Raw genomic sequence first — 25,034 nt, 5'->3', positions numbered from 1 at the left:
TCAAAAGAAAAGCACATTAAGATATTTATAACTCTATTCATGTTTGGGTAACACGAAAACCATTTAAAGGTTCAGCAAGAGGGGCAATGAAGTATTCTGCAGGCATTAAAAAGTGATACTAGCAACATGGAAAGGGCAAATTTATAGGCATATACTTGAGGTGAATAGTCAAAAGAGCCAAACTCTTGATCCTGTTCTCCAAACTGGTTCCCCCCACCACCACCACCTGTCGCTTCCAGTCACCTTGGCCATGCCAGCCGGAAAGCTAGCTGAGAGGACCCAAGTGGTGCTGGGGTCCAGAGGGTTGCTGAAGGTGGGGCGCAGGTGCCAGGAGCCAGAAGGCTAGCTGCATCCCACTCCCACTCAGGAGTTGGTCACCTTAGGCAAGTCCCTCACTTCCCTCATCTCTAAACGTGGGCCTTGGCAACATCTGCCTCCAAGAGCTACTGAGACAGGAGATGAATAGAGGTGGCACAGAAAGGCACCAAGCATTTAGTAAGCATTTGATAACCTTTGGTCACATCTGCTGTACCTGTGTGTATCCAGAAGGAAGAGCAGAAAAGTTTGGATGCTTAGGGCAAAAAAAAAGTGGTATGTAAATTTTTTCTTTTTTCTTTTTCTTATCATACTGCTTATAAAATGAGTCCTAAAAACACTTCAGGGAAGCAGGTGTGGCTCAAGTGATAAGAGCTTCTGCCTACCATATGAGAGGACCCAGGTTCGATCCCTGGGACCTCCTGGAGAAAAAGAAGAAGAAAAAGCATGCCACCTGGCAAGCCAGTGCCCACATGAGTGCCCACGTGGTGAGCCAGTGCCCGCATGAGTGTCTGTGCGGTGAGCCAGTGCCCACACAATTGAGTCACGCAGCAGAATGATGACACAGCAAAAGAGAGCCAGGGAGAGTCGAGGTGAATTGCAGCAAAAACCAGGAACTGAGGTGGCGCAATTGACAGAGAACCTCTCTCTACATCAGAGGTCTCCAGGATCAAATCCCGGTGAATTATAGAAGAGAGAAAATGAGAAGAGAAGACAACACAGACAGCAAAAACAGCAGGGTGGGAGGGAGGGGAAGGAGAAAAACAAAACTCTTAAAACCAAAGTTACTCTTTTACACAAAGAGAAAGTAAATAAAGAGCCTTTTGGAATTTAGACATGGGTTGAATGAGGTTTTATTTTTTTAAAATTTTTATTATTTTTAAAGATTTATTTTATTTATCCCCCCCCCCCCCCCCCCCCGTTGTCTGCTCTCTGTGTCCATTCGCTGTGTCTTCTGCATCTGCTTGTATTATCAAGCTGCACTGGGAAACTATGTCTCTTTTTTTGTTGGATTATCTTGCTGTATCAGCTCTCTGTGTGTGCAGTGCCACTCCTGGGTGGGCTGCACTTTTTTTCACGCAGGGCGGCTCTCCTTGCACGCGGCAGCACTGTATGGGCCAGCTCACCACACGGGTCAGGAGGCCCTAGAGAACCCTGAGCCCTCCATATGGTAGGCAGACACTCTTATCAGTTGAGCTACATCTGCTTCCCTGAATGAGGTTTTAAAAAGTACTTGGAAGCAAATGTGGCTCTTGTGATTCGGCTCCCGTCTACCTTATGGGGGGACCCAGGTTCAGTTCCGGGGGCCTCCTGGTAAAGCCGAAGCTGGCCAATGCCATGGAGAGCTGTGGCACACACAAAAAAAGGAAGACAATGAGAGACCCAACAAACTAAGGGGCTGAGGTGGCTTAAGTGATTGGGTGCCTCTCTTCCACAATGGAGGTCTGAGGATCGGTTCCTGGTGCCTCCTACAGAGAAGACAAGTAGACAACAGAAGAACATGTAGCAAATGGACACAGCAGACAGTGATTGTAGGCGATGAGGGGAGAGGAGAGTGAATAAAATAAATCTTTGAAAATAAAGTACTTGACTGGGAAGTGGATATGGCTCGAGCAATTGAGCTCCTGCCTACCACATGGAAGGTCCTAGGTTTGGTTCCTTGCACTCCTAAAGAAGACAAGCAAGATGGCAAGCTGACACAACAAGAGACACAAGGAGGAAAACATAATGAGAGTCACAACAAAGCAGGGAGTGAACGTGGCTCAAGCCATTAGGCACCTCCTGCCCACATGGGAAATCCCAGGTTCAGTTTCTGGTGCCTCCTAAAAGGAAGACAAGCACATAATGAACAGACACAACAAAGGGTTGGGGAGAAATAAAATAAATCTTTTTTTTTTAAAGTACTTGACTGGCTTAACCACCTGCATCAGGAAAGAGAAGTAAAATTTATTTAAAGGTCATGGACTGTGGAGTGGGTGTAGCTCAGTTGTTGAGTGCAAACTTCACATATACAAGTCCCGGGTTCAATCCCTGCCTGATACTGCCTTTAAAAAATCATGGACTAATTGAGAGTATGTAAAATTATCAGAAGAAATTAATTTTGCATCCAAAAGTACAGCAATTTTAGTGTAAGGAAGTGCAAGACATCTTGATTGAGGAAAGAGTAACTGAGGAAACAGGTCAGCTTCATGCTGATATTGTCAGTTTGTTTGATAATAAAATGATGCTGCAGCCTGATCTTGAGTTTGAAGCAAATTCCTGAAAAGCCATGTTTTCTTATTAGTGTCCTTATAATTTCTGGACTGCCTTCCCAAAGGACAAGTTTAGCACTACAATGATGAAAATTGAGTAACTGTAGCACTAGGCCTTTATCCAGAGGGTATATCCTTGTGTTTACTTTTTTTTTTTAATTGTCAAATACGCATAACATGAAAATAATTGTAACCATTTTTCAGTGGACAATTCTGTGGCATTAAGTACATTGATAGTGTTATATATAACTTTTACCACTTTTTATTTCTAGAACATTCCCATCACCCAAGCTGATACCCATTAAACAGCCACTCCCAATTCCTCCCTCACCCTAACCCTGGTAACCACTGTTTTGTTTTCTGTCTCAGTATCAGTCATATAAAAGAAATCACATACTTGGCCTTTTTGCATCTGCTTATTTCAGGTAACACTGTGTCTTCATGGTTCATCCATGTTGTCATATATGGTCTTCTGTATCTATTTTTTTTTTAAAGATTTATTTTATTTATTTTTCTTCCCTTCCCCCACTTTGTCTGTTCTCTGTGTCTATTCACTGTGTGTTCTTCTGCGTCTGCTTGCATTGTCAGGCGGCACCAGGAAACTGCGTCTCTTTTTTGTTGTGTCATCTTTCTGTATCAGCTCTTCGTGGGTGCGGTGCCACTCTTGGCAGGCTGCACTTTTTTCACGCAGGGTGGCTGTCCTTGGCAGGGCACACTCCTTGAGCATGGGGCACCCCTACACGGGGGCGCCCCTGCATGGCATGGCACTCCTTGTGTGTGGCAGCACTGCGTGTGGGCCAGCTCACCACACAGGTGAGAAGGCTCTGGGTATCGAAGCCCCATATGGTAGGTGGAAACTCTGTCAGTTGAGCCATGTCTACTTCCCTCTATTTCTCTTTTTGTCTTCTCTTTTCTTCTTTCTCCTTTAAGGTTCACTGGGATTTGATCCTGGGGACCTCTGATGTGGAGAGAGGTTCCCTGTCAATTGCACCACCTCAGTTCCTGGTCTCTGCTGCCCTTCACCTTGGCTTTCCCCTTCATCTCTCTTCTGTTGCGTCATCAGCTTGCTGCGTGGGTACTTGGCTTGCTGTGCGGACACTTGACTCGCCACACGGGCACTGGCTTGCTGTGCGGGCACTCGGCTCACCATTTGGGCACTCGTGTGGGCATTCTCACCATGTGGGCACTCAGCTCGCGTGCGGGCACTTGGTTCACTGCATGGGCACTTGGCTCACTGCACAGGCACGCTTTTTCTTCTTTTTCACCAGGAGGCCCCAGGGATCAAACCTAGGTACTCCCATATGGTCGGCAGAGGCCTTATCACTTGAGCCACATCTTCTTCCCCCATGTTGTAATATGTGTAGGACTTTGTTCCTATAAAGGCTGAATGATACCCCGCTGTATGTATGTACCATGTTTTGTTTACCTATTCACCTGTTGATGAATATTTGGCTTGCTTCTACAATTCAGCTGTTGTAGATAATGCTGCTATGAACATTGGTGTACAAGTATCTGTTTTGAGTCCTTGCTTTCAATTCTCTTGGGTATAATGGAATTGCTGTTGTCTGTTTGGCTTTCTGAGGAACTGCCAAATTGTTTTCCACGGCTGCTGTACCATTTTACCTCCCTACCAACAATATACGAGGGTTCGTAAATTTCTCCATTTCCTTGCCAGTACTTCTTTTTTTTTTTTTAAGATTTATTTTTATTTATTTCTCTCTTCTCCCCCCCCCCCCACAGTTGTCTGTTCTCTGTGTCCATTTGCTTCTGTTCTTCTTTGTCCGCTTCTGTTGTTGTCATTGGCACGGAAATCTGTGTTTCTTTTTTGTTGGTGGTCATCTTGCTGTGTTAGCTCTCCGTGTGTGCAGCGCCATTCCTGGGCAGGCTGAACTTACTGTCGCGCTGGGCGGCTCTCCTTACAGGGTGCACTCCTTGTGCATGGGGCTCCCCTACACAGGGGGCACCCCTGCGTGGCACGGCACTCCTTGCGTGCATCAGCACTGCGCATGGGCCAGCTCCACACGGGTCAAGGAGGCCCGGGGTTTGAACCGCGGACCTCGCATGTGGTAGGCGGACGCCCTAACCACTGGGCCAAGGCTGCTTCCCTGCCAGTACTTCTTACATTGTTTTTTTAAGTAATAGCCATCCAAGTGGGTTTGAATTAGTATCTCATGGCTTTGATTTTCTATTTCTCTTATGACCATTATGTTGAGAATCTTTTCATATTTGCATACCTTCTTTGGAGAAATGTCTGTTCAAGTCCTCTGCGATTTATTATTAATTGGGCTGTTGGTCTTCTTGTTCTTGAGTTTTAGGAGTTCTTTATATATTCTGGATATTAAGCTTTTATCAGTTGTATGATTTCCAAATATTTTCTTCCATTCTGTAGGTTGTCTTTTCACTTTCCTTGTAATGTCAACTAATGTCAAAAGATTACTTTTGATGAAGTCGAATTTATCTATTTTTTGTTTGTTGCTTTGTTGGGAAGTCTTAAGAATCCATTGCCTTGTACAAGGTCATGAAGACGTTCCCCTTTGTTTTCTCTTAGGAGTTTTATAAACTCCTAGGAGTTTTAATTCCTCTACTGAGGTCTTTGACCCATTTTGAATTAATTTTTGTGTATGGTGTGAATTAGGGGTGCACTTTCATCCATCTTTTTGCCTGTGGATATCCAGTTTTTCCAGCACAATTTGTTGAAGAGGCTATTCTTTCCCCATTGAGAGGACTTAGCAGGCTTGTCAAAAATCAGTTGGCCATAGATGTGAGGGGTTATTTTTGAATTCTCAATACTATTTCATTGGTCTGTAGGTCTATCCTTATGCCAGTACTACACTGTTTTAATTACTGCAACTTTGGTAGTAAGTTTTGAAATGTGGAATCATGAGTCCTCCAGCTTTGTTCTTCTTTTTTCAAGGTTTTATTGGCTATTCAGGACTTCCTGCAATTCCTTATGAATTTTAGGACCACCTTCTCTGTTTCTGCAAAAAACCCAGCAGCAATTTTGTTTTTTTTGTGTTGTTTTGCTTTTTACTTAAACATTTTCAAACTTACAGGACAGTTGCAAAAATAATACAGATCCCATACAAAGAACTCCAGTATGCCCTATACCCCCAGCTACCCAGATCCACCAATTTTAACATTTTGCCACATTTGCCAATTTACCTACCTGCCTTTTTTTATTAGTCTGTTTTCTGAACCCTTAAGTATAGGTTTTATATGTCATGCTTCTTGAACATTTAATACTGCCATTCGTATTTTCTAAGAACAAGGATATTCACTTACCCTAAATGCAGTTGTTAAGTTCAAAAAAATTTAACATTGATATAAAGCTTACAGTCTGTATTCCAGTTTTTTCATAAGTCCCAATGTCCTTTTGAGCTTTTTGTCCTCCTTTTTGAGATCCCGTCCATGACCACGTATTGCTTTTGTCATTGTCTTTTTAGTTGCTCTCTTCTTTTCTTTGCTTTTTTGTGTGTTTTTGTGGTGGAAAAATATACAACATAAACTTTCCCATCTCAGCCACTCCCAAGCACACCATTCAGTGGAATTAATCACATTCACAATATTGTGGTGCCCTTACCACCTACCATTTAGTAATACTTTCCCATATGCCTAATCAGTAAACCCTACACCCATTATATGTTAATTCCTCATTCTCTCTGTCCCCTTCCCCTGGCAGCCTGTACTCTATGAGCTTTCTGTGAGCTTGTATATTCCCCAGCATTATCTTTGTAGTTTCTATGGGGCTTAAATTTAACATCGTAAATAATTCTCTTACTTGCTTTGAAACCAACTTAACTTCAATAGATAAACCATGTTCCTACAACCTTCCTTCCTTTACATAATTCTTTTTTTTTTTTACACTTTTTTTATTAAAGTTAATAGATTACAAAGAATGTTACATTAAAAAAACATAAGAGGGAAGCGGACTTGGCCCAATGAATAGGGCGTCCACCTACCACATGGGAGGTCTGCGATTCAAACCCCGGGCCTCCTTGACCCATGTGGAGCTGGCCCATGCGCAGTGCTGATGCGCGCAAGGGGTGCCCTGCCATGCAGGGGTGTCCCCCACGTAGGGGTGCCCCACACACAAGGAGTGCGCCCCGTAAGGACAGTCGCCCAGCGCGAAAGAAAGTGCAGCCTGCCCAGGAATGGTGCCACCCACACGGAGAGCTGACACAACAAGATGATGCAACCAAAAGAAACACAGATTCCCAGTGCCGCTGATAAGGATGGAAGTGGTCACAGAACACACAGCAAATGGACACAGAGAGCAGACAACTGTGTGTGGGGGGGAGAGTAGACATAAATTAAAAAAAATAAATCTTAAAAAAACAACAACAAAAAATAAAACCATAAGAGGTTCCCATGTAACCCACTCCCCACTCCCCATTCACCCACCCCCATCGTTTTTGTAAATTGTATTTTTTGAAGATATGTACATCACAAAAACGTTTACATAATTCTTGCCACAAATTACATGTTTTTACATGAGTCCATAACCACTAATTTATCATTACATTTCATGCATTTGCCTTTTAATATTCCATCCTCCCCCATCCCCCCAAGATGGCTCCTCTTCTGTTTGCTCATCATTGTGTTTTGTTTGTTTTGTTTTGTTTTCTCATTGTTTTTGCTCATTGTTTTGTCGTCTTTAGGAGGCACTGGGAACTGAACCCGGCACCTCCCATGTGGGAGGCGGGCAGTCAACTGCTTGAGCCACATCTGCTCCCTGCATTGTCTTTTAGATCCTGTAGGAAGTAAATAGTAGAATTTCAGGCCAAAAATATAGTAGTACTGCCATTTGTATTTACCTCTGTCATTACCCTCACCAGAAATCTTTATTTCTTCATGTGGCTTTGATTTATTAGGTATTATCCTTTCCTTTCACTTGCAGAACTCTGCTTAACGTCTCTCGTAGAGCTGGTCTTGTGGTAAAGAAACTTGTATATCTGGAAATGTTTTAATCTCATTTTTGAAAGACAGATTTGCCAGATACAGAATTCTTGGTTGACATTTTCTTTTCCTATCAGCACTTTAAACATGTCCGCCTGCTGCCATCTTGCCTCTGTGGTTTCTAATGAGAAATATGCACTTAATCTTATTGAAACTCCATTGTATGTGACACATTGCTTCTAACACAGCTTTCAGAGTTCCCTTTTTCATCTTTGGCATTCAACAGTTTGATTAAAATCTGGTGTTGGGTAGGTCTATTTGGGTTTATCTTATTTGGATGTTGAACTTCTTGGATGTGTATATTCATGTCTTTTGTTAAAATTGGGAGGTTTTCAGGCATTATTTGTCTTTTCAATTCCTCTCTGGGGAAGCGGACTTGACTCAATGGATAGAGCTTCCACGTACCACGTGGGAGGTCCACAGTTCAAACCCAGAACCTCCTTGACCCATGTGGAGCTGGCCCAAGTGCAGTGCCAATGCACACAAGAAATGCCGTGCCATGCTGGGGTGTCCCCTGTGTAGGGGAGCCCCACACGTAAGGAGTGTGCCCTGTAAGGAGACCCGCCAGGGTGAAAGAAAGTGCAGCCTGCCCAGGAATGGTGCTGCACACATGGAGAGATGACACAGCAAGATGACACAACAAAAAGAGGCAGATTCCCAGGCTGCTGACAAGAATAGAAGTGGACACAGAAGAACACACAGTGAATGGACACAGAGCAGACAACTGGGGAGGGGGGAGAGGGGATGGGGAGAAGGGAAGAGAAATAAATAAATAAATGTTTAAAAAATTAATTTTCTTCTCTGCTGCTTTCTCTTTTTCTGGGATTCCCACAATTGTGTACATTGGTTTGTTGGATGGTGTCCCCCAGTACCTCAGGCTCTGTTCACTTTTCTTCATTCTTCTCTTTCTCTTCCTCAGACTGGATGATTTCAAATATCTTATCTCGAAGCTTGTTCCTTTTCATAATTTCCATCTCTCTTTTGATAGTCTCTTTAGTGTGCTCACTCTTGTTTTCCTGATATCCTTTAGTTCTTTTTTTTTTTTTTTAAGATTTTTTATTTCTTACCCCTCCCCCCCATTGTCTGCTCTCTCTGTCCATTTGCTGTGTGTTCTTCTGTGTCTGCTTGTATTCTTGTCAGTGGCACTGGGAATCTGTGTCTTTTTTTTTTTTTAAGATTTATTTATTTATTTCTCTCCCCTTCTCCCCCCCACCCCGGTTGTTTGTTCTCTGTGTCTATTTGCTGCATCTTCTTTGTCTGCTTCTGTTGTTGTCAGCAGCACGGGAATCTGTGTTTCTTTTGGTTGCGTCATCTTGTTGTGTCAGCTCTCCCTGTGTGCGGCACCATTCCTGGGCAGGCTGTACTTTCTTTCGCGCTGGGCGACTGTCCTTACGGGGTGCGCTCCTTGCATGTGGGGCTCCCCTACGCGGGGGACACCCCTGTGTGGCACGGCACTCTTTGTGCGCATCAGCACTGCGCATGGGCCAGCTCCACACGGGTCAAGGAGGCCCCGGGGTTTGAATCGTGGACCTCCCATGTGGTAGACGGACACCCTAACCACTGGGCCATGTCCACTTCCCCTGTGTCTCCTTTTGTTGCATCATCTTGCTGCATCAGTTCTCCGGGTGTGTGGCACCACTCCTGGCTGTGATTTTTTCACGTGGGGTGGCTCTCCTTAAGGGGTGCATTCCTTGTGCATGGGGCTCCCTACGTGGGGGACACCCCTGCATGGCATGGCACTCCTTGAGTACATCAGCACTGCATGTGAGTGACCACATGGGTCAGGAGGCCCTGGGTTTGAACCCATATGGTAGGTGGACGCGCTATCAGTTTAGCCAAATCCACTTCCCTCCTTTAGTTCTTTATCCATGTTTTCCTTTAGCTCTTTTAGCATATTTAGGATGGTTTAAAAAAATTTTTTTCCCTTGTCTAGTCCTCCTCGGTGGTGGTTTCTAATGTTTTCAATATCTCCTTTGCAATCTTGTTGAAACCTGGACATTTTGATATTTTAATGTGTTATCTCAGGAATTTAAGGCTCTGAGGCATCTGTTCTTTAAGCTTGTATCCAGCTACTGTTACGACAGAGCTTTCCTGGAATGCCAGGAACTAACAACAAAGAGAGAAAAACAAGAAAAGACCTTTGCAGATCTTTGCAGATCGACCCCTGGGCGCACTCTCGCCAGAGCTTATTTACACAATGACGCCAGTAAAAGGATGGGGCCTCCCTGATCCTCTCTGAGCTTGCTTCTTGTCTTGGTTTGATCCTAGGAATTTTACCAATTATTTGGATACAGATGTCCTGTAGGACATACATGCAGTGCCTGGACTATGAAGGAACTATTTGTCCTCCAGCCAGCAGTCCCCTGTCCCAGGCAGCCAGGACTTGACTGCTCTCCCCCAGCATTCCATAGGATGGAATCCTCTGTGAGCCTCCTTCTACATGCAGGGCAAGTTCTGGGACAGTGAGTCTCTCAGGCCACCACCAGGCAGGATGGGCCTGGCCTCCGTGCTCCCATGTGTGCCTAAGGTTACTCTACACCCTCTGCAGCTGGGACCTGGGGTCCACACTGAGCTCCTACTGCATTGCTGCCTCTTTCTTGATTCGGCACTTGCCCTGTTCCTGGAATCCTTTAACTGAATTAATTTCCCTTTTAAAAAAACAACAGTATTCTACCAGCTTCCCTCACTAACTCCTTGGTAACTGTGGTTTTAACTCTCCTAGGTAAGTGGAGTCGTTTGGGGCTGCCAAACAGGACAAGGCCTGAGAGGGTCTGCTGTCCCTTTCCCTCTGGACAGTGTTTGGGGTGAAATATTTCGAGGACTTGTCTTCTCCTAGACTTTGAGAGATGTTGCACGTTCTCTCTCACACATAGGTACACCGTCTTCCTGAACCTTCTGACCACCCTGCCCAGAGATTGATTTTTGGAGAACGTCCCGGCAGGCCCAGTACAGCCCCTCTCCACATTGTTTCATTGTTTGCTCCTCCAAGTGCCTGTCCTCATAGTGCCTCTGCTTGGAAGACCTCTCCCACTCCCCAGCCTTCTCTAGTCTTAGTCAAGGCCCCTGCACCATGCCACCCTTCCCTGAGCAAGAGTAGAACATTGGGAAAGGGGTCAGGAGTTTGGTGGCAGTGGAACTCTGCATGCTGGGGAGCATCCCATCAAGCTAGGGCACGAGGGGCTAGGACTGAAGTGGTGCTGCCCAGAACATTCCTGGGCACTCTGGGAGGCTTGGCTTTCTTTGGGTTGGGTGACTTGCCAGGCCTGGGGCTGCTTTTATCCTGGAGGGACCCAGGAGAGCTGGAATACCGGGAAAAGGCAGCACAGGGTGGAGGCCTTGGGTTTCTCTGGAGACAGGATAGCTGGAGAGAGGCTGAAGGGCTCTTCCTTTTCTTGAGGCATATCTCAGAGGTTCTAGGACCATCAGATGTGGAGGCCCTGAGGGCTAGATTTTTGGGTGACCCTCAGGACAAGGGGATGGGGCAGGCATAGTGCTGACCCTGCTTGGTGACCAGCTCAGGGCCAGCTCAGCTCCCTTGGGCTCAGCCATCCAGCAGGTGCTGGTGGGTAGGCCTGGGCAGGCTGGGTTCTCGTGAGTCTGAACTCCCAGAATTTGGAATCCAGATCACCTCTGTGGTGTGGTTCTTTTTATCTTTTAACATCTTCCAAAAAGATACAGACCTTTAGTACATCTGAAACAAGGACTGTGATCTCCAGCCTTTCACAGCTTAGCAGACAGCTTGCCCTAAAAATAAAGATTGCTTGTTAGGTTGCCCTGAAGGTGACAAATTGACTTACCACTTGAGATCAGTTAATTGTTCCAGTTAACAGATAGAGCCTCCCTGTCTAAATACAGGTTTGTGACCTGGGGTGTGTTTATTTTGGTCTCTTTCCTTCCAGGACAACCCTCCCTATGATAAGGGAGCCTTCAGAATCGAAATCAACTTTCCAGCAGAGTACCCATTCAAACCACCGAAGATCACATTTAAAACAAAGATCTACCACCCAAACATCGATGAAAAGGGGCAGGTCTGTCTGCCGGTAATTAGTGCTGAAAACTGGAAGCCAGCCACCAAAACCGACCAAGGTAAGACATGTCATCTGACTTCCTTGATGGCGCTTCTCTGGGATCTTGTCTTGGGGTGGAGGGTTCTTTGGTCCTTTCTAATCCCATGTAGGGCAGGCCAGGACATGATCCTGTCGGTCCTAAGAGCTCCTGCCTAATCGACTCAAGTGGACGCAGCAGCACTGCTGCTGTCTTCTCATTCCTTACGGGGGGTAGCATGTTGCAGTTAAACTCTTAACCTGCACAGGTATTTGAGGAGGCCCTTCCTGTGCCCATTCCTGGGGTGCTCAGAGCCCAGTGGGGACATATAGACAGGCAAGCCTACGAAGGATCATGGGGCTGCCCAAAGGGCTAAAGGGAAGTGGTGTGAAAGGTGGCCTCACATAGCCATTAGCACTTGGACTCACACTTGAAGGAAGAAGGGAGTTTGGCAAGGGTTGTCCAGACTGAAAGAAGGGGACTAGCAAAAACCCTGTGGGCAGGCAGCAAAATGCCCTGACTTAAAGGTGTTGGCGTTAGTGGAGTGAAAGGAGGAGACACAGGTCAGACTTGAGACCTGCACACTCAGATGAAGCACACAGTTGGCAGACCTGAAAGTCCCTAGAAATTGGGTGTGGATGTTTGTGTCCATGTGTTTGGGCATCTGTCTGAACATACACATGCTCATTTTTTTTCTGGGAAAAATACCTGATTCAGTGTTGTGGGTGGTCTCCCTCTTAATCCTTGGAAATAACTAGACTTTATTATGGACAGTATCAGGCTTTTTATTTCTTAATTCTACAACATTCTTTTGAAGTCCTGAAGGACTTGAACAGAATAAGTTCTGCTTAGATCAAAGATGGTGGACAAGGCTGGGATTTGAGGGCCTACAGATGGAGTTTTTCAGCAATTAATATCAAGTCATTTTTCAGTGGAACCCTTGCAGGATGGATTTAAGCCTTTCACCAGAAAAGTCCAGCCTCAGCCATTTGAAATAGAGTCAGTGAAAGTACATGAGAATCAAGGAGTGGTCTCCATATACTTAACACCGTGTAAAGGAATATCATTATTCTCCAGCTTCCTTTCAACTGAAATATTGTATCCACAGACTACCCCTTTCAGCCACAATCACATTTATAAATTAGCAGTGTTATTGATACTCATTCGAATGTATTACCATCAACTGTATTCATTTCCACACATTTACAATAAACCTTATTAAAAATTCTACATACATTAAGCATCAGCTCCCATTCTCAACCCCCATTCAACTTCTTAGTAACTTATTCTCTAGAGCAGGGATTCTTAACCTGGGGTCCATGGAAAGATTTCAGGGGGTCCATGAGCTTGAACTGAAAAAAAAAAAATCATCATATTATCTTTATTTTCTCCAAACTCTAACTGAACCTCTCGCATTCCTTCATTTATGAATGTAAGCAATAAATTATGTAGATACTCATTTCATATCACATTGCAGCTGTTGCATATATCGAAAAATTGCTTACGCTCATCCATACTTCAAAATTACGGTAGTTGTTAGACCCAATACTAGTTGAGTATCATGAAACTTTCTGCCGCTGCATTCTGCGAAAGGGTCCATGGTTTTCACCTGACTGGCAGAGGGGTCCGTGGATTAAAATTAAGAACCCTTGCTCTAGAGTTTACCTCCATGCGTTTACTCATGTAGTGAGACCATGCAATGTTTGTCCTGTTGTGTCTTACTTCTTTCACTCAACATAAAGTCTTCAGGGTTCATCCATATTGTCATATGCATCCTGATTTCTTTTCTTGTTAGAGCTGAAGAGTATTGCATTGTGTGCGTATATCACATTTTGTTTATCCATTCATCGGTTGATAGACACTTGGGTTGTTTCCATGTTTTAACAATTGTGACTAATGCTGCTGTGAGCATCAGTGTTCAAATGTCATTTCATGTCCTTGCTTTCAATTTTTCTGAATGTATTCCTAGTAACGGGATTGCTGGATCATGTGGCAGTTCTATATTTAGATTCTTGAGGAACTGCCAAACTTTCTTCCACAAAGGCTGCACCGTTCTACATTCACACCAGCAGTAAAGAAGTATTCTATTTCTCTACATCCTCTCCAGCACTTAGTTTTTTGTTTCTGTAAAAAATTCTATAAGGTGTGAAACAATAGCTCAGTGTAGATTTGATCTACATTTCCCTAATAGCTTTTTTTTTTTTTTTAAAAGATTTATTTATTTATTTAATTTCCCCCCCTCCCCTGGTTGTCTGTTCTTGGTGTCTATTTGTTGCGTCTTGTTTCTTTGTCTGCTTTTGTTTCTTTGTCCGCTTCTGTTGTCGTCAGCGGCACAGGAAGTGTGGGCGGCGCCATTCCTGGGCAGGCTGCACTTTCTTTTCACGCTGGGCGGCTTTCCTCACGGGCGTACTCCTTGCGCGTGGGGGCTCCCCCACGCGGGGGACACCCTTGCGTGGTACGGCACTCCTTGCGCGCATCAGCTCTGCGCATGGGCCAGCTCCACATGGGTCAAGGAGGCCCGGGGTTTGAACCGCGGACCTCCCATATGGTAGACGGACGCCCTAACCGCTGGGCCAAAGTCCGTTTCCCACCTAATAGCTTTTGATGTTGAAAATTTTTTCATGTGCTTTTTCGGCCATTTGTATTTCTGCTTTGAAGATAGGTCTTTTCAAGTCTTTGGCCCATTTTTAATTGGGTAGCTTGTCTTTTTGTCTTTGAGTTGTATTGTTTTTTTATGTAACCTAGATATCAAACCTGTGTCGGATATATGGTTTCCAAATATTTTCATCCATTGAGTAGGCTGCCTTTTCACTTTCTTGACAAAGACCTTTGAAGCACAAAAGTGTTTAAGTTTGAGGAGATCCCATTTATCTATTTTTACTTTTATTGCTTGAACTTTGGGTGTAAGATTTAAGAAACTACCACCTACCACAAGATCTTAAAGCTGTTTCCCTACATTTTCTTCTAGAAGTTTTATGGTTGTAGCTTTTATATTTAGGTCCCTGATCCATTTTGAGTTAATTTTTGTATAACACGCAATCCTGCCAAGTTCTTTATATTAAATCTCCATAATCACAGGTAACAAGGCCTTCTCTCAAGCCCGAGAACTGAAGGGGGCATGGGGTGGGGGTGAGGGCAGGGAAGCTCACAGGAGATGATTTTAGCTTCAAGTTTTGGTAAATAGCCAAAAGGCTCTGCTTTTTCAGGTTGTGGCTGCTTTTTTTCCAAATACATAGCCAAGAGGGTGCTTTTCATTCTGTTGTAAAATTTCCTTGTTTACTTAGGTTTTTTAAGGTAAAAATTTTAGTGCAAGTAATTGTTGTCTGGATAGTGACAGACGGAATTGCTCTTTTGTGATGTGGAACAGTAAGTATTTCTTTCTAAAAAATCATTCTATGTGTTCTTCCTGGCATGGCCTAGATCCTTTCCTCACATGTATCAGGTTTGTTGTCCTTAGCACTTAATGCCATGTTCCCATGTTTCTATTATCCATCACTGTGGTACAAATGAACCTGTAGCTTTGTGGCTTAGAGAAACAATAGTTTATTTCTCATTCTATAGGTTGGCTGGGCTCAGCTGGGTAGCTCTGTAGCTGGTCTTCCCTGGGATCACTCAGGCAGCTGCATTGAGCTGGGAGCCCAGCCGGGGCTGGGAAGTACCAAAGGAACGTCACTCACATCTGTTGTAGTTGGTGTTAGCTGGGGTATCTGGGTTTACCTTGTGCTCTCATTGTCTATGAGTTTAGAATGGACCTCTTTCTTCATAGCATAGTGGTCTCAGGGTTGCAGGGCAAAAGCAGAAGCTGCCAGGCCACTTGTGGCCCAGAACTGGTACAGTGTCATCTCTCTACATTCTTTTGGCCAAAGCAAGTCCAGGTTCAAGGAGAAAGGAAATAGACTTCCCCTCTTGATGGGAGGAGTGGCAAAGTCACACAGAAAAGGTCGTGCAGGATGGGAGAGAGAGTTGTGGAGGCAGATGAGGTGGGCGATAATGCTGAGGGCCCCCATCCCCCACTCCTCCAGTTCAACTTGGCACAGATTGTCCCAAATGGTGGCTGTCTTAGACATGCCACAGCTACTCCACTTGCCAGAATCTTGATTTTGTTGGGTGTCCTAGTTTTTCTATCCCTGTTTCCAGACTGCTGTTCAGGCTCTTACAAAGTCTGCCTTTTTAAGTGCCTTGCCATTCCTTTTGTTCATTTCCTAAGCACATAAAGTATACATGCTACTTAGGCTACCCCCTGGCTTTGATCTTCTGGCAGTCTTCCAGGTCCTCATTTAACATCTGCTCACAGTTTTCTCAACATTCACACCAGTGACCCTTCTCAGACCAACCTCTTCGACTTCTTTAACTTATGACCTCAGCCCATTTCAGCCATCCACAAGAACATCTTTTTGTTGGTCTTTAGACCAGCTTCATTTCCAGTTGTTACCCTACCTAGGGAGTCCCAAATTAGTATTTCTATTAGGTAGGGGCATAAAATTACAAATGTGAATGAAATGTTGTTTAGAGTGTAAAATTAAGCATAACAGAATGCTGGGGTGGCTATAATTAAAAAGGGAAGCGGATGTGGCTCAAGCAATTAAGTTCCTGCTTACCACATGGGAGGTTTCCTGGTGCCTCCTAAAGAAGACGAGCAAGACAGTGAGCTGATGCAACAAGAGACACAAGGAGGAAAACATAATGAGAGACCCAACCAACAAAGCAGGGAGTGGAGGTAACTCAAGTGATTAGGCACCTCCCTCCCACATGAGAGGTTCTGGGTTCGATTCCCAGTGCCTCGTAATGGTGCGGCTGCTTTGTCTGGCCATTTCCCAAACAGTTAAACTGTATTTTCATTTGCCCCAGCAATTCTCTTAGGTATATGTATATACCCAAGAGAATTAAAAGCAAGCATATATCAGATGGAGGGTTAGAAGAAGAGATACAAGACTCATTTCTCTCCCAAAAGATAGCTAGAAGACAGGCAAAAACAGCCTGAAAAAAATGTTCTAGGGTATAAGACACCAGGGTAAGACTGGAAACCACCCAGAAGGTAGAGGGGCAAAGAAAAAGTAAAAGATTCTCAAAGGTAAAAAGTCTGTGAGTAAAATCTGGACCAGGGTTTGAGCTGGGAGGTTTGCCAAAGAGCACCATCTCCTGGCAGACCAAGGAAGAGCATGCAGGAAAATAAAAGTAAATAAATAAAAGAGGCTTTTTCAGACCTTTAGAACCTTCTCTGCCTATGACCCTAGGCAGTGTATCTGCAACCCATTACCAGGCCCGTGGCCTAGATTTGAGCAACTAAACAGGGACAATTCTAAAGAGCTAGAACAGGTTGAACCAAGAAATCAAAGAACAGCAGTAACACACAGCTTCATGCCACAAAATTCCTTTGCAAGAGAGAAACTGATCATCAGAATAAACTCAACCATCATAATTAGATGCCTAGATATCAACAAAAAATTACTAGCAAAAAATTACTAAGAAAAAGGAAGATAAGGCTTAAGCAAAGGAATATATCAAAGTCCCAGGACAAGACAAAGGATTTGAGACAATCAATCAATGAAGTTCATACAAATCTCCTAAATCAAATTGATGAGTTGAAAGACAAAATATGACTAGAGCCATGAAGGGCATGGAGAAGACACTAGATGAGCACAAAAAAGAATTTAAAAACTTGAATGGAAAAATAACTATGGGAATGAAAGGCACAATGGGTGAGATTAGAAACACATTAAAGATATACAACAGCAGGCTCAAAATTTAAAAAAGAATAAGTGATGTAGAAGACAACAGCTGAAATTGAGGCAAGAGAAAAGAATGGAAAAAATTGAACAGGGGTGTCTCAGGGAGTTGATTGGTAACACGAAACACAACATACATGTCATAGGAGTCCTAGAAGAAGAAGAGAAGGGAAAAGGGGCAGAAAGAGTATTTGAAGAAATAATGGCTGAAAAATAACTCTCATGAAAGAATGAATTTACATGTTCTTCAAGACGCTACGGTTACTCCAATTAAAATAAATCCCAATAGATCTACTCTAGGACATATACTACTCAGAATATTAAATGCCAGAGTTAAAGAGAAATTTCTGAAAGCACAAGTGAGAAACAAACTAAAAACTAAAAATGTAACACAGGACTTACAGCAAGACCTCATGAGAAATATAAGTATGGGTAATATTGCATATATGAAACCTTTTCTTTTTAAACAAATGTATTTTAATGTTACAAGATGTTAGTATCAGGCAAAAATTCCACCAGAATAAACTACGGACAATAGCTTATAGAAATATATCAATAATCTTTCATTAAAGGTAACAAAAATATATACTAAGTGAAATAAACTAGACAAAAGTTACTATATATTTATTGTTTGACTGCATCTATACAAAATATAAATACAAATAAATTAGACGGAAACAGAATAGCCAGCTGTGTATGGCAAGGTAAGGATAGAGATTGAGGTGATTATACAACATAGGTCATCCATTGACTGATGAATGGATGAATAAAATGTGCTCCAGGAACGTGGGTATGGATCAAGCAATTGAACTCCTGCCTACCACACGGGAGGACCCAGATTCGGTTTTCAGTGCCTCCTAAAGAAGAGAAGCAAGACAGCAAGCTGACACAATGTGTAGGCATGGCAAGCTGATGCAAAAAGATGATGCAACAAGAGACACAGGGAGGAATACAATGAGAGACACAGCAAAGCAGGGAGTGCAGGTGGCTCAAGCAATTAGACTTCTCTGTCCCACATTGGAGGTTCCAGGTTCAGTTCCCGGCGCCTCCTAGAAAAACAAGGAAGATGAACAGACACAGCAAGTGCAAACAATGAGGGGGTGGGGAGAAATAAATAAAAATATATTTTTAAAAAAATGTGCTGTGTCCATATAATGGGATATTATTCATTCATAAAAAGGAATGATTCATGATTCAAATTGTAACTATAATAAGGATGAACCTTGCAAACATTATGCTAAGGTAAAAGCAGCCAGATACAACAGGCCACCTATTGTATGATTTGATTTTTATGAAATGTCCAGAAGAGGCAAGTCCGTAGAGCTAGAAGGCAGGTTAGTGGAAGGATGGAAGAAAAAGTGACTGCTAATAGGTACAGATTTTTTGATGGTGAAAATGTTCAGGAATTAGATAATGGTGGTAGTCACACATTTTTGTAAATATAATAAAATCAACTAAATTCTGTTTTTAAAATGAAGTTTTTTTGCTATGTGAATTACATTTCAATTCTGAACAACAAAGAAAAATGGCGACAGTGAAGAAGCATTATTAGTTGAGCAAAAATTGCATGAGAAGTCAAGAAATAAGGTAGCTATCCACAGAAAGGTGGTGGGAGTTGACAGTAATAATACCAGAAGAAAGAATATAAAAAACTAAATTTTCTCCAGCACTGTCAGGTTCTAGCAGAGATCTTGGCACAGAGCAAAGTCTTAGTTTGATGGTTGAGTGAGAATTGCTATGTAAAGAACAGTTGGTAACAAAGAATCTATATATAGCAAACAGCTTCACAATCAAATATGAAAAAAATTATATGAAAAGAAAAATCAAACATTTTCATAAATTGAATGTTTTAATCCCTTATGTACTATCATTTATAAGGAATCAAGTAGATTTAATTTAGATGGAGGACTCAAGTAATATAATAGGATATAATTAATTACAGATACCATTTCCATAAAAAAACTGTCAGAATGAAAATGAGGAAGTTTTATTGACTTCATTCTCTAATCATAATACAACAAGGCTAATATGTAAAATATATGTAATTTTTAAGATTTATTTTTTATTTCTCTCGCCTTCTGCCCCCCCCAACGCCCCCATTGTCTGCTTTCTATGTCCATTCGCTGTGTGTTCTTCTGTGACCGCATCTATCCTTATCAGTGGCACTGGGAATCTGTGTTTCTTCTTGTTTTGCCATCTTGCTGTGTCAGCTCTCCGTGTGTGCAGCGCCATTCCTGGGCAGGCTGTACTTTCTTTTACGCTGGGCGGCTCTCCTTATGGGTGCACTCCCTGCGCTTGGCACAGCACTCCCTGTGCGCATTAGCACTGCGCATGGGCCAGCTCTGCGGACTTCCCACGCGGCAGGCGTATGCCCTATCCATTAAGCCAAGTCCGCTTCCCGATAAGTAATTTTTAAGCTCCTATATTTTAGATGAAAAAATCCTTCTGAGGAGCAGTTGGGTCAAGGAAGAGATCAAGAAATCAGTGTGGGGACCACGTGTGAAATAATGGTGAACCATGTTGTCATATCTATAAAACATGACTCGGTGAATGGAGCCACAGTTGTAGTTTGGGGAAAAAAGCATGGATCTTCTTACCAGAAAAACAAGCTCAGCTGAAAAGTTTATTATAATTTAGCTAAGGAGCCAGAAATACACCCAAAGGAAAGAGGAAGAATATATGATCGTCAGAACTACTAAATAAATTAGAAAATGTTGAGATTTGACCAAATAAATAAAACTTCGGAAGGATTACATAGACAAATAGCAAACTTACATGAGCATCTTTTGAAAAGTATGTCTTAATAATTAACAGTTTTCTTCTGAAACTTGAAGTACTAACTTGTGATCACACTGAGGAGTAGAGAGCCTGGGCTAGCATTCAGGGTGAGCAGGAGAGCGCCTTAAAGGGCCTTCCAGTGAGTTTCTGAAATGCCAAGGAGGCAGCAAATGCCCTTGTTGCAGAACCATTTCTAATCCTGGAAAAAGATGCGGAAGTCACCTAATGTGGTTTGGGTTTCCAAACCTGAAGTCAAGACCAACAAAGCAAAATGGAGACCTCTCCCATCTGAAACGTGGAGTTCATTACCAGTGTAACATGGCCAGTGAGCCAGGGCAGTCTTCTAGAGAGGCTGGGGAAGGTACCCTTTAGAGCAGGGGCTCTTCACCAGGTGTCTACGGTCCATGGAAAGATTTCAAGGGGGTTCGTGAGTTTGAATTGGAAAAAAAATCAATTTATTATCTTTATTTTCCTCAACCTCTAACCAAAATCTAGCATTTCCCTCATTTATGAATATATGTGATAAATTACAGTCATATGCATTTCATATGACATTACAGGTGTTAGGTATCTTGAAAAATCACTTATGCTCATCCATACTTAGAAATTACAGTAGTTGATAGACCCAACACTAGTTGAATGTTATAAAACTGTCTGCCAGTACATTCTGAGAAGGGGTCTGTGGTTTTCACCTGACTGGCAAAGGGGTCCGTGGAACAAAAAAGGTTGAGAACCCTTGCTTTAGAGTGTTCTTTGGCCGCTTCCCTGGGTGGCTAGATGGGGGAGTTCTGGTGTTTATTTTAATGCATGCCTTCTGTTTTTGGCAAATGGATTTTCCAGTTGAGTTACTCGTAGTATATTTCTTTTTATTCTAAAGCTATTTATAGTAAAAGGTGGGGTGCCTTAACGTATTGAGTAAATTATAATTTAAATTCATATAGATAAATGGCAGACAATGGTACATGAATGGTTGAAGTTGGAGAATAGGAACAAAGTAGCTTTATCACTATTTCTGCTCAGCTAGGCCAGAAGGGATAAATCTTGAAAGAGTCAAAAAGTGTTCCTGAGTGTCCACCCACTCGAGTGACAGCAGTCTGCTTATAGGGTAGGAGGTGATGGCATGTCCCCGAGGGAGGTGTGGCAGGTAGAGTGAGGAGTTAGGCGACCTGTCCAGCCCGGCCTGCAGAGGGGCTGCCTCCAGTTTTCACACACTCAACCACACTCTGCTCTCTTTACAGTCCACCCCCCTTACCCAGCAGCCAGGAAGGGGCCGCCCCACCCACCATGGTTACCGGGACCCCTTGCTGTCCCCAGTCTCACCTGGTAGCAAGCATTGTTCAGACAAGATGAGGAGCAGGTGGTCTTGGGACACCTAGCGAGGAGTACTCTGTGCCTCCCCTATGGTGCTGTTGACATGTGATGCCTTTTACAAATGGCTGCGTGTGTGACTTGGCCGGCAGTAGCATTCTAATCCATTCCTTGTATTGGCGGATGAGAAGTGTGGGCCCAGTTGGAGGAAATTGTGGTGGTGGTGGTGGTGGTAGTGGTTGTCCAGGGAGGAGAGATGCATTCCTGCTGGGAACGTGGGAGCAGCAGTGGCCCTGGTGCTGGCCCTGGGGGGGACTGTGTAAGAAGGCACGAGCAGCCACCCACACACGCGCACCATGTACCCACATTCCCTTCCTCCCAGAGCTTGTCTTCCAGCGTATCTGCGGCCTTGTTGCACTTTGCGGGAGCATTATGGAACCCTCCCTTGTGACTTCTGCCTCTGGTAATGTCAGGTCTGACATCACTAGGGCCTTCGGCCTCCCGAGGCTTGGATGGGATGGCAAGGTGAATATTCCTCGGCTGGTTCAGAAGCTCCTCAGCGTCTACTGGGTGGGATCATGCAGGCCTTTGCCATGCTTGCTTATAAACCTTTATTGAAACCACTGAGCCAAATGCAACTCTGAGCACTGTGTGCGGGGACGGTGCAGGGACATATACCTCCAGCCCTGTTCTCGAGAAGCTTGGCATGCACGTGTGGGTGACTGAGGGAGAGAATGTTGCTCTGTCTGGTGTCTCTGGCACAAAGGAGAGGATGGGAGTGATGGGGGACCAGGATATCCCTGAGTTATCAGGTCACAAAGGCTTCCTGGAAGAGGGAGTGTCCCTGAAGTACGTCTGCTGAGGTATTGGCTGTTGTCCAGTACTTTCTCCTAATTCCAGAAGAGAGCAGAGGTTGAGTTCCGGTGGTTAGAATATTGGGTGAATGGGAGGCTGCTTTGTTTTAAAGACACAGTAGCTATAAACCAGTTTTCCTTTCTAGGATTAGCTGCCCTTGTGTGCCCTTCCTCTTGTGAGACTGTTCTAACCAGCCATGCCTTGTCCTTCTCTTGGCAGTAATCCAGTCCCTCATTGCACTGGTGAATGACCCCCAGCCCGAGCACCCCCTTCGGGCTGACCTAGCTGAAGAATACTCTAAGGACCGTAAAAAATTCTGTAAGAACGCTGAAGAGTTTACAAAGAAATATGGGGAAAAGCGACCTGTGGACTAAAATCTGCCGCGACTGATTCCAGCAAGTGTGAGCAGAGACCCCAAGCAGTGCATTCAGACACCCCGCAAAGCAGGACTCTGTGGAAAATTGACACGTGCCACCGCCTGGCGTCCGCTTGTGGCAGTTACTAACTTTCTACAGTTTTCTTAATCAAAAGTGGTCTAGGTACCTGTAAAGAAAGGATTAAAAATTTAAGATGTTCTAGTTCTGCTTTCTTTGTTTTAAAAATCACTGCTTCAGTCTACTTCGAAAGAATGGTGTTTCTTTTCTTATCCAAATTTATCTAAAATCTTCAAGTTACATTCAGCCTAAAAAAAAAAAGTTGTGATTCACCTTCTCCCCTGACACTGCCCTTGCAAACTCCCACTTTTCTCGCATTCAGTTTATTTTTCACTCAGCCACTTTCCCAGACCCAGGTCCCATTCCTTCCACAAAAGAGAAGAGATGGCCCTGGCTTTTATGATGGTTTTGCCTCTCCCTTGGTGCACTGCCCAGTGTGGGAGCTGGTTCAGATTCTCTCGACTCTAGTTGATCACATCCTTTTAAAAATTAAAAAAAGAAAAAAAAAGAAAAAACCGAGCAACAACTCACTCCATCCTATACCTGCCCATCCCCACCCCCGTCAAAGCCGTAAAAAGGGAGGCCCAGTTCTCTGTAAAAATCTGACTCGTGTTACCACCATAATGTTGATTAAATGGGCAAACCCCATGTCCGTGTGTGTCATTGACTTCCAGCCTGCAGTCACAGGTCGGGGGCGACCCCGGCAGGAAGGCCTGCCAGCCGAGGACGCCGTTCCCTTGTGTAACGAATTTCTCACCAGAAAGGCTGCCAGGGCCAAAGCCTGCCACTCCTGTCTTCAGCATTTTAGAAGATCCGTTTGGCATCACAGACAAAAAAAAAAGCTAAAGCCAGAAATAGCTGCTTGAAAGGCCAAGCTCATCTGTCACCCAGCTCCCGCTGAGGGTGCCGTGGAGCTTGCTGTCCCTCCAGCTCCTCAGTGCGGCAGCCCCACCACGGCCTCCCTCGGCATGCGTGTAACCCTTTGTGGGTTGGAATGGGCAGGCGCCAGCCTTCGACTCGCCGGTCTTGCGTGGATGTCGTGCCAGCTGGCCTCCGAGGAGCAGACCAGTAGCTCAAGCCAGGAGCAAGACCGCCTTCCCTCTCCCTTTGGACTCACGGCCTTTGAGGAAGTCGCCCTCCACTCGAAGCTCGGTGAATAATATCCTTTAAATGTGTTTTATATGGTTTTGACTGCTTTTCTTTTTTTTTTTTTGTAGAAATAAAAATTGACCTTCAAATTTATCGTCAGATGAACGTGTAAGGATTTGAATGTTAATGTCTTTTCAAAAGCAAGTAGGACTGTCCCTGAAAGAGTAGAGAACGCGTGTCACCGGCACCCAGGGGAAGCTGGTGGCCCAGTGCTGTGGTGTCATCAGCTCTGCTCTGCCACTGGCAGCTGCCCCTTGGCCACTTGGGGAACTCAATCTTGTGGAGATGACATAGAACCGTTGCTTTTTGTTTTCACGTTAGCGCTCCAACTTGAGACCTTCCTGGGGCTTACAGACTTGTAGGACAGCTTGGCTTTCCCTGTGCACAGTGAGGTGTGTGGTGGGGTAAATTAGCGGCGTGGGCTCATGACCTCTGCTCAGTGTCTGTGGGTGGACCGTTCTCCGGTCTGAGCATGCCAGGGCAGGTTTCTGGAGACTTCCTTGTGCCCCGGATGGCACAGCGTCTGGTTTGGCATCTCCATACCTGTCTCTCCATTAGCAGAAAAGTGACAATGGACTTGATTTCACTCATACTAGATTTGTAATAAAATCCCAAATTCTGTCAAACTGCTATCCAGCCAAACCACCCTTGGTTCCTGTTGCTTCTCTGAATCCAGAAATGTTGCCTTTCTTGGAAACCGTCCTGTTGCTTCATACCACCACCATTGTAGCTCTCTGCCTGCCTTCACCACCTCACTTCTCTGCCTACCATGCCAGGTCACCTTTGTGCAGCAGCCTCTCAGGGACTCTCCTTTTGGGCACTCGCCCCCCACCCCAGGGTTCGCCCGGTCAGCAGAGGCCTGGCTCTCGGAGAGTCGGCTTGGACGTCCCTCCCTCAGTGGAGCTGTGGACACCAACCAACCCCGGGCCACAGCCAGGTCCTCCTGAGGCACTGCTGAGCCTCAGGCTTGGAGCGAGTGGGTGGGCAGTCCTGGCTGCTCCAAAACCAAAAGGCTGTGTCCTCTGGAGAAAGGGGAGCTGTTTGAGCAGCCGCCGCTGACCTGTGGCTCACTCAGGAATTTAAACCCGCGTGGTTCCTTGAAGTGTGCCTGGGCCTTGCCTTCCTCCCTGCCCCTACCCCCACCCCATGGTGGAGACTAGGCTTTCTAAGATGCCCCATCCCATTCTGCTGCCCTGAATAAAAATGCTCTTCTGACA

General features: G+C 44.5%; 1 protein-coding gene across 1 annotated transcript in view; it reads left to right on the top strand.

Moving 5' to 3' along the window:
• UBE2L3 (ubiquitin conjugating enzyme E2 L3) overlaps positions 1-25,034 on the top strand; it is a 62,404-nt gene extending 37,370 nt beyond the window's left edge. Inside the window, exons 3-4 of the mRNA XM_004466435.4 lie at positions 11,423-11,609; positions 22,454-25,034. Coding sequence (XP_004466492.1) covers positions 11,423-11,609; positions 22,454-22,608 — 342 coding nt within the window. The 3' untranslated portion in view covers positions 22,609-25,034. The remainder of the gene's footprint in view (positions 1-11,422; positions 11,610-22,453) is intronic.

Source organism: Dasypus novemcinctus, chromosome 19, assembly GCF_030445035.2.
Source record: "Dasypus novemcinctus isolate mDasNov1 chromosome 19, mDasNov1.1.hap2, whole genome shotgun sequence".
In the NCBI taxonomy this organism is placed as follows: domain Eukaryota; kingdom Metazoa; phylum Chordata; class Mammalia; order Cingulata; family Dasypodidae; genus Dasypus; species Dasypus novemcinctus.
The sequence above is the reverse complement of the archived record's forward strand: the minus strand, read 5'-3'. Positions and strand labels throughout refer to the sequence as shown.